Source organism: Coregonus clupeaformis, unplaced genomic scaffold (genome assembly GCF_020615455.1).
Source record: "Coregonus clupeaformis isolate EN_2021a unplaced genomic scaffold, ASM2061545v1 scaf0232, whole genome shotgun sequence".
Lineage (NCBI taxonomy): Eukaryota > Metazoa > Chordata > Actinopteri > Salmoniformes > Salmonidae > Coregonus > Coregonus clupeaformis.
This window is the reverse complement of record NW_025533687.1, coordinates 122,597-132,500: the sequence shown is the minus strand read 5'-3', so window position 1 is coordinate 132,500 and position 9,904 is coordinate 122,597. Positions and strand designations below refer to the sequence as shown.

The following is a 9,904-nucleotide window of genomic DNA, read 5'->3' as shown; positions in this document are numbered from 1 at the left end:
CCCAGCCCTCTCTCCTCTCCTCTCCCTCCGAGCCCTTTCTCCTCCCATCCCCTCCCATCCCTCTCTCCTCTCCTCTCCCTACCAGCCCTTTCTCCTCCCCTCCCAGCCCTCTCTCCTCTCCTCTCCCTACCAGCCCTCTCTCCTCTCCTCTCCCAGCCCTCTGTCTAATGTGTTCCTCACTCTGAGTTGTCCTCTTGAGATTCCTTTCTTTTAACTCTTGCTCTTTTTGTGTCTTATTTCTAGTGGTCTGTTTGCGAGTCACTACACAGAAACACACTACCTGGAAGACGGCAGCGCGGTCACCGGCTCTCACAACCTCACGGTACGGTATTACGTCAAATGGAGTCTCACAAAACTTCACGGTACGGTATTTAGTTTATTGGAGTTTTTAAGTCATCACTATTTCCTAGATTGATAGAACCACTTGGTTACTAACAAGACAAAGGGGAGAACGACAGAACCGCACAATAACAAGACGTACCTCATACCTATTATCTTGCTGTTGTTTTTCCTCTACGTAGAAAAAACAGTTCTGTGGAGCTCAGAGACCTCTCGTTGAACCCCTGAACCCGTGACCTCTCGTTGAACCCCTGAACCCGTGACCTCTCGTTGAACCCCTGAACCCGTGACCTCTTGTTGAACCCTGAACCCGTGACCTCTCGTTGAACCCTGAACCCGTGACCTCTCGTTGAACCCCTGAACCCGTGACCTCTCGTTGAACCCTGAACCCGTGACCTCTCGTTGAACCCCTGAACCCGTGACCTCTTGTTGAACCCTGAACCTGTGACCTCTCGTTGAACCCTGAACCCGTGACCTCTCGTTGAACCCTGAACCCATCAGGGTGAGGGGTTCTCCCTCCATTTAGAGGAAAATGGACTAAAGGAAATGTTGATGTTCCTGTAAAATCCCTTCTGAAAGCCTCCCAGAACCAATGAGGGAGCAGCGTGGTTAAAGATAGTTGTGTGTTGTTGGTGAAAGTGGTCTTCGTTTCTGCCATGGCTTTCTGCACCCACAGATTCAAGGAAGTCAGAAACGAACTGCTTATTTCCCAAGGTTTCATATGTTTGTTGTGTGACTGTGACCCTGTCACCCCAGTGTGTCTGTGTTTCATCAAATATGAATCTGTTGGTGCAGAAAGCCTTGATTTCTGCCGTGGCGTTTTTGAGCCCACTGATTCATATTTGATGAAACGCCGACACACTGGAGTCACAGTCGCACAACAAAATATGAAACGTTGGGAAATAGAGGAAGGCTGAGTTATACACTCCTTAAAAAGGTGCTACCTAGAACCATAAAGGGTTAGTTTACAGGTAGATCTGAATAACCTTTGAACCCTATTTTCTCTGAGTGTAGATGAAGCTGAAAAATTCAGATTAAATCGGTCAAGTCCTGTTACCGTCCAAATCCTCAAGTCTAAAGTGAATTAGTGTGCTAACAAGCACGCTGTCCTCATTACAAATCTATGTATTTACAAAAACGTCTGCATTACAATTAGTGTTTATAAACATATCTCTCCATAACACTAGATTTATGTCAGTGCAGCATCACATTGTGTATAACACTGAAATTGTTAATGTACTAATGCCTGCTATTGTGAGGCCAAACAAACAAAATGGAGAATGTTGTATGGATTTCAACTGAAGACCGACCAGTCAAACTGTTTTGACACAACCCTTCATTAAATCACCTTAGACTCAACCACCTATTCTAACCCAAGCCTGGTCCCAGATCTCTTTGGGCCATAGAGCCCAACTCTTATCGGTTGTGTTGGGGCTGGCCTCACCAAAATCTGAATTTTTCTCAATGTCATTTTTTAATTTTTGTATTTTATGTCTGTAATTCTGCAATTTAGCTTTTTGCTGCAGATCAAAGATCAAATAAACCTTATTATAAACTCAGAAGAAGAAAAATCTACTCCATTTTAATTAGTAAGAGAGACCTGTGAAGGATAGCCATTTTAATCAGTAAGAGGGACCTGTGAAGGATAGCCATTTTAATCAGTAAGAGGGACCTGTGAAGGATAGCCATTTTAATCAGTAAGAGGGACCTGTGAAGGATAGCCATTTTAATCAGTGAGAGGGACCTGTGAAGGATAGCCATTTTAATCAGTAAGAGGGACCTGTGAAGGATAGCCATTTTAATCAGTGAGAGGGACCTGTGAAGGATAGCCATTTTAATCAGTAAGAGGTGCCTGTGAAGGATAGCCATTTTAATCAGTAAGAGGGAGCTGTGAAGGATAGCCATTTTAATCAGTAAGAGGGACCTGTGAAGGATAGCCATTTTAATCAGTAAGAGGGACCTGTGAAGGATAGCCATTTTAATCAGTAAGAGGGACCTGTAAAGGATAGCCATTTTAATCAGTAAGAGGGACCTGTGAAGGATAGCCATTTTAATCAGTAAGACGGACCTGTGAAGGATAGCCATTTTAATCAGTAAGAGGGACCTGTAAAGGATAGCCATTTTAATCAGTAAGAGAGACCTGTAAAGGATAGCCATTTTAATCAGTAAGAGGGACCTGTGAAGGATAGCCATTTTAATCAGTAAGAGGGACCTGTGAAGGATAGCCATTTTAATCAGTAAGAGGGACCTGTGAAGGATAGCCATTTTAATCAGTGAGAGGGACCTGTGAAGGATAGCCATTTTAATCAGTAAGAGGGACCTGTGAAGGATAGCCATTTTAATCAGTAAGAGGTGCCTGTGAAGGATAGCCATTTTAATCAGTAAGAGGGACCTGTGAAGGATAGCCATTTTAATCAGTAAGAGGGACCTGTGAAGGATAGCCATTTTAATCAGTAAGAGATGCCTGTGAAGGATACGTGATCTAGCCTTTTATTGTTTGCTCTCTCATTGGAGTCTTTAGCTCAACCTATGAATGTGTCATGTTTGGCAAGATAGCACAAACAGACCTGTGACCAGGCTAACTAAGCCGACTGCCTCTGACTTCATATCATGCCACTGGTAGGTAGACCGCAGGGCTGGAAGAAAGGGAGAGGTGTATCTCCCGAGTAGCGCAGTGGTCTAAGGCTTTGCCACTAGAGATCCTGGTTCGAGTCCAGGCTCTGTCGTAGCCGGCCGCGACCGGGAGACCCATGGGGCGGCGCACAATTGGCCCAGCGTCGTCCAGGGTAGGGGAGGGAATGGCCGGCAGGGATGTAGCTCAGTTGGTAGAGCATGGCGTTTGCAACGCCAGGGTTGTGGGTTCATTTCCCATGGGGGGCCAGTATGAAAAATATAAAAAATGTATGCACTCACTAACCTTAAGTCGCTCTGGATAAGAGTGTCTGCTAAATGACTAAAATGTACATGTATTGAGGGTAGTGGCTAGTACCCACAGTTCAGTCTGTCTGCTGGGGTTCTCTATTCTTACCTCAGGACCATGTCTGTGGAGTGGGGAGGTCACTCAGCTCAGCTGGGGAAGACAAAGACATCCTATAATTCATTATGTGGTGGAAGCACTGTTTGATTTACAGACCTAAAAAGGAGGAGGAGGAGGAGGAGGAGGAAGTGGAGGAGGAGGAGGAGGAGGAGGAGGAAGATAAGGAAGTGGAGGAGGGAGAGGAGGAGGAAGAGGAGGTGGAGGAGGAGGAGGGAGATAAGGAAGTGGAGGAGGAAGTCGAAGAGGAGGAGGAGGAAGAGGAGGAGGGAGATAAGGAAGTGCAGGAGGAGGAAGAGGAGGGGGAGGAGGAGGCAGAAGAGGAGGAGAAAGTGGAGGAGGAGGAGGAGGAAGAGGAGGAAGAGGTGGAAGAGGTGGAGGAGGAAGTGGGGCTGTTAGTACTGCCAGGTCTGCTCTGGTCTGGTCTGGTCTGGTTTGGACTGGGTCAATAAAACATTGTGCTGGAGTTTCACAATTAGGCAAAGAGGGAGTAAAGAGGTGAGGGTGGAGAGAGAATGGTAATGTCTAGAGGTGAGGGTGGAGAGAGAATGGGAATGTCTAGAGGTGAGGGTGGAGAGAGAATGGGAATGTCTAGAGGAGAGGGTGGAGAGAGAATGGGAATGTCTAGAGGTGAGGGTGGAGAGAGAATGGGAATGTCTAGAGGTGAGGGTGGAGAGAGAATGGGAATGTCTAGAGGAGAGGGTGGAGAGAGAATGGGAATGTCTAGAGGAGAGGGTGGAGAGAGAATGGGAATGTCTAGAGGAGAGGGTGGAGAGAGAATGGGAATATCTAGAGGAGAGGGTGGAGAGAGAATGGGAATGTCTAGAGGTGAGGGTGGAGAGAGAATGGGAATGTCTAGAGGAGAGGGTGGAGAGAGAATGGGAATGTCTAGAGGTGAGGGTGGAGAGAGAATGGGAATGTCTAGAGGTGAGGGTTAAGAGAGAGAATGGGAATGTCTAGAGGAGAGGGTGGAGAGAGAATGGGAATGTCTAGAGGAGAGGGTGGAGAGAGAATGGGAATGTCTAGAGGAGAGGGTTAAGAGAGAGAATGGGAATGTCTAGAGGTGAGGGTGGAGAGAGAATGGGAATGTCTAGAGGAGAGGGTGGAGAGAGAATGGGAATGTCTAGAGGTGAGGGTGGAGAGAGAATGGGAATGTCTAGAGGAGAGGGTGGAGAGAGAATGGGAATGTCTAGAGGAGAGGGTGGAGAGAGAATGGGAATGTCTAGAGGAGAGGGTGGAGAGAGAATGGCACAGTGAAGTGGTGAGGGTGGAGAGAGAATGGGAATGTCTAGAGGAGAGGGTGGAGAGAGAATGGGAATGTCTAGAGGAGAGGGTGGAGAGAGAATGGAACAGAGGAGAGGAGAGGGTGGAGAGAGAATGGGAATGTCTAGAGGAGAGGGTGGAGAGAGAATGGGAATGTCTAGAGGAGAGGCTGGAGAGAGAATGGGAATGTCTAGAGGAGAGGGTGGAGAGAGAATGGGAATGTATAGAGGAGAGGCTGGAGAGAGAATGGGAATGTCTAAAGGAGAGGGTGGAGAGAGAATGGGAATGTCTAGAGGAGAGGGTGGAGAGAGAATGGGAATGTCTAGAGGAGAGGGTGGAGAGATAATGGGAATGTCTAGAGGAGAGGGTGGAGAGAGAATGGAACAGAGGAGAGGAGAGGGTGGAGAGAGAATGGGGCAGAGGAGAGGGTGGAGAGAGAATGGGAAAGTGGAAGGGAGAGGACGCTCAGACAAAGAAGAAGTGGGCTGCTTGCTTTGCCTTTAGGTGAACAGTCCATTGTTCCTTTTAAAAACTTTGATTTCAACAATCCCAAACTTAAGTAGTTACTGTAAATATTCTTTACAAGATGAAACACAGTGACAATAGGAATTTTACTATTGACTTGATACATGGTAAATGGTTACACCTTGTGGAACATTGATGAAAAGATGAAAATCTAGCTACCATCATGCAGTACATGTTCAACCCACACATTCACATGGACAATATTTTCCACACTGAGCATCACGTTCCAGTTGATCCTGCTGTGGAGTGGGACTAGGTCAGACTATCCCTGTCCTTGGCTGGGTTTGGCCCACTCAGCACAATCCAGACATTCCACAGCACACGCACAATAAGGGAGCTGTACTGGACCAGACTGGACTGGACCGGGTCTGGGTGGGAGCACTCCACTGAGAATCCAGGCCACATGCAGGGCTGGGCTGGGACGCTTGGGGTCCCTGTGAACCTAGCTTGATTTTTACCAACAATTCCCCTACTATTAGCAGGACATATAATGAAAGCTCCTCCTCCCTTTAGCAGGGGACATAATGAAAGCTCCTCCTCCCCTTAGCAGTGACTGGATCCCCTAGTGACAGTGACTGGTTCCTTTAGGATCTGGATCAATTAGTGACTGGATCCCCTAGTGACTGGATCCCCTAGTGACTGGATCCCCTAGTGACTGGGTCCCCTAGTGACTGGATCCCTTACTTCTGGATCCCCTAGTGACTGGGTCCCCTAGTGACTGGATCCCTTAGTGACTGGATCCCCTACTTCTGGAACCCCTAGTGACTGGGTCCCCTAGTGACTGGATCCCTTAGTGACTGGATCCCCTACTTCTGGAACCCCTAGTGACTGGGTCCCCTAGTGACTGGATGCCATAGTGACTGAATCCCCTACTGACTGGATCCCCTAGTGACTGGTTCCAGCCCTTCATGGGAGAGTCAGACTGGAGGGTTCTATAGTCCCCTAGTGACTGGGTCCAGCCCTTCATGGGAGAGTCAGACTGGAGGGTTCTATAGTCCCCTAGTGACTGGGTCCAGCCCTTCATGGGAGAGTGGGACTGGAGGGTTCTATAGTCCCCTAGTGACTGGGTCCAGCCCTTCATGGGAGAGTCAGACTGGAGGGTTCTATAGTCCCCTAGTGACTGGGTCCAGCCCTTCATGGGAGAGTGGGACTGGAGGGTTCTATAGTCCCCTAGTGACTGGGTCCAGCCCTTCATGGGAGAGTCAGACTGGAGGGTTCTATAGTCCCCTAGTGACTGGGTCCAGCCCTTCATGGGAGAGTCAGACTGGAGGGTTCTATAGTCCCCTAGTGACTGGGTCCAGCCCTTCATGGGAGAGTCAGACTGGAGGGTTCTATAGTCCCCTAGTGACTGGGTCCAGCCCTTCATGGGAGAGTCAGACTGGAGGGTTCTATAGTCCCCTAGTGACTGGTTCCAGCCCTTCATGGGAGAGTCAGACTGGAGGGTTCTATAGTCCACTAGTGACTGGGTCCAGCCCTTCATGGGAGAGTCAGACTGGAGGGTTCTATAGTCCCCTAGTGACTGGTTCCAGCCCTTCATGGGAGAGTCAGACTGGAGGGTTCTATAGTCCCCTAGTGACTGGGTCCAGCCCTTCATGGGAGAGTCAGACTAGAGGGTTCTATAGTCCCCTAGTGACTGGGTCCAGCCCTTCATGGGAGAGTCAGACTAGAGGGTTCTATAGTCCACTAGTGACTGGGTCCAGCCCTTCATGGGAGAGTCAGACTGGAGGGTTCTATAGTCCCCTAGTGACTGGGTCCAGCCCTTCATGGGAGAGTCAGACTGGAGGGTTCTATAGTCCCCTAGTGACTGGGTCCAGCCCTTCATGGGAGAGTCAGACTAGAGGGTTCTATAGTCCACTAGTGACTGGGTCCAGCCCTTCATGGGAGAGTCAGACTGGAGGGTTCTATAGTCCACTAGTGACTGGGTCCAGCCCTTCATGGGAGAGTCAGACTGGAGGGTTCTATAGTCCCCTAGTGACTGGGTCCAGCCCTTCATGGGAGAGTCAGACTGGAGGGTTCTATAGTCCCCTAGTGACTGGGTCCAGCCCTTCATGGGAGAGTCAGACTGGAGGGTTCTATAGTCCCCTAGTGACTGGGTCCAGCCCTTCATGGGAGAGTCAGACTGGAGGGTTCTATAGTCCCCTAGTGACTGGGTCCAGCCCTTCATGGGAGAGTCAGACTGGAGGGTTGTATAGTCCCCTAGTGACTGGGTCCAGCCCTTCATGGGAGAGTCAGACTGGAGGGTTCTATAGTCCACTAGTGACTGGGTCCAGCCCTTCATGGGAGAGTGGGACTGGAGGGTTCTATAGTCCACTAGTGACTGGGTCCAGCCCTTCATGGGAGAGTGGGACTGGAGGGTTCTATAGTCCCCTAGTGACTGGGTCCAGCCCTTCATGGGAGAGTCAGACTGGAGGGTTCTATAGTCCCCTAGTGACTGGGTCCAGCCCTTCATGGGAGAGTGGGACTGGAGGGTTCTATAGTCCACTAGTGACTGGGTCCAGCCCTTCATGGGAGAGTCAGACTGGAGGGTTCTATAGTCCCCTAGTGACTGGGTCCAGCCCTTCATGGGAGAGTGGGACTGGAGGGTTCTATAGTCCCCTAGTGACTGGGTCCAGCCCTTCATGGGAGAGTGGGACTGGAGGGTTCTATAGTCCCCTAGTGACTGGGTCCAGCCCTTCATGGGAGAGTCAGACTGGAGGGTTCTATAGTCCACTAGTGACTGGGTCCAGCCCTTCATGGGAGAGTCAGACTGGAGGGTTCTATAGTCCACTAGTGACTGGGTCCAGCCCTTCATGGGAGAGTCAGACTGGAGGGTTCTATAGTCCCCTAGTGACTGGGTCCAGCCCTTCATGGGAGAGTGGGACTGGAGGGTTCTATAGTCCCCTAGTGACTGGGTCCAGCCCTTCATGGGAGAGTGGGACTGGAGGGTTCTATAGTCCCCTAGTGACTGGGTCCAGCCCTTCATGGGAGAGTCAGACTGGAGGGTTCTATAGTCCACTAGTGACTGGGTCCAGCCCTTCATGGGAGAGTCAGACTGGAGGGTTCTATAGTCCACTAGTGACTGGGTCCAGCCCTTCATGGGAGAGTCAGACTGGAGGGTTCTATAGTCCACTAGTGACTGGGTCCAGCCCTTCATGGGAGAGTCAGACTGGAGGGTTCTATAGTCCACTAGTGACTGGTTCCAGCCCTTCATGGGAGAGTGGGACTGGAGGGTTCTATAGTCCCCTAGTGACTGGGTCCAGCCCTTCATGGGAGAGTGGGACTGGAGGGTTCTATAGTCCACTAGTGACTGGGTCCAGCCCTTCATGGGAGAGTCAGACTGGAGGGTTCTATAGTCCCCTAGTGACTGGGTCCAGCCCTTCATGGGAGAGTCAGACTGGAGGGTTCTATAGTCCCCTAGTGACTGGGTCCAGCCCTTCATGGGAGAGTCAGACTGGAGGGTTCTATAGTCCACTAGTGACTGGGTCCAGCCCTTCATGGGAGAGTGGGACTGGAGGGTTCTATAGTCCCCTAGTGACTGGGTCCAGCCCTTCATGGGAGAGTGGGACTGGAGGGTTCTATAGTCCCCTAGTGACTGGGTCCAGCCCTTCATGGGAGAGTCAGACTGGAGGGTTCTATAGTCCCCTAGTGACTGGGTCCAGCCCTTCATGGGAGAGTCAGACTGGAGGGTTCTATAGTCCCCTAGTGACTGGGTCCAGCCCTTCATGGGAGAGTGGGACTGGAGGGTTCTATAGTCCCCTAGTGACTGGGTCCAGCCCTTCATGGGAGAGTGGGACTGGAGGGTTCTATAGTCCCCTAGTGACTGGGTCCAGCCCTTCATGGGAGAGTCAGACTGGAGGGTTCTATAGTCCCCTAGTGACTGGGTCCAGCCCTTCATGGGAGAGTCAGACTGGAGGGTTCTATAGTCCACTAGTGACTGGGTCCAGCCCTTCATGGGAGAGTCAGACTGGAGGGTTCTATAGTCCCCTAGTGACTGGGTCCAGCCCTTCATGGGAGAGTCAGACTGGAGGGTTCTATAGTCCCCTAGTGACTGGGTCCAGCCCTTCATGGGAGAGTCAGACTGGAGGGTTCTATAGTCCCCTAGTGACTGGGTCCAGCCCTTCATGGGAGAGTCAGACTGGAGGGTTCTATAGTCCACTAGTGACTGGGTCCAGCCCTTCATGGGAGAGTCAGACTGGAGGGTTCTATAGTCCCCTAGTGACTGGGTCCAGCCCTTCATGGGAGAGTCAGACTGGAGGGTTCTATAGTCCACTAGTGACTGGGTCCAGCCCTTCATGGGAGAGTCAGACTGGAGGGTTCTATAGTCCCCTAGTGACTGGGTCCAGCCCTTCATGGGAGAGTCAGACTGGAGGGTTCTATAGTCCCCTAGTGACTGGGTCCAGCCCTTCATGGGAGAGTCAGACTAGAGGGTTCTATAGTCCACTAGTGACTGGGTCCAGCCCTTCATGGGAGAGTCAGACTGGAGGGTTCTATAGTCCCCTAGTGACTGGGTCCAGCCCTTCATGGGAGAGTCAGACTGGAGGGTTCTATAGTCCCCTAGTGACTGGTTCCAGCCCTTCATGGGAGAGTCAGACTGGAGGGTTCTATAGTCCCCTAGTGACTGGGTCCAGCCCTTCATGGGAGAGTCAGACTGGAGGGTTCTATAGTCCACTAGTGACTGGGTCCAGCCCTTCATGGGAGAGTCAGACTGGAGGGTTCTATAGTCCCCTAGTGACTGGGTCCAGCCCTTCATGGGAGAGTCAGACT

General features: G+C 50.8%; 1 protein-coding gene across 1 annotated transcript in view; it reads left to right on the top strand.

The window, feature by feature from the left end:
* The window catches only part of LOC121572624 (disintegrin and metalloproteinase domain-containing protein 12-like), a gene marked incomplete at its 3' end in the record, with an annotated part of 147,567 nt that overhangs the window by 70,170 nt on the left and 67,493 nt on the right, over positions 1-9,904 (top strand). Inside the window, exon 4 of the mRNA XM_045214301.1 lies at positions 244-322. Within this exon, the coding sequence (XP_045070236.1) occupies positions 244-322 (79 nt within the window). The remainder of the gene's footprint in view (positions 1-243; positions 323-9,904) is intronic.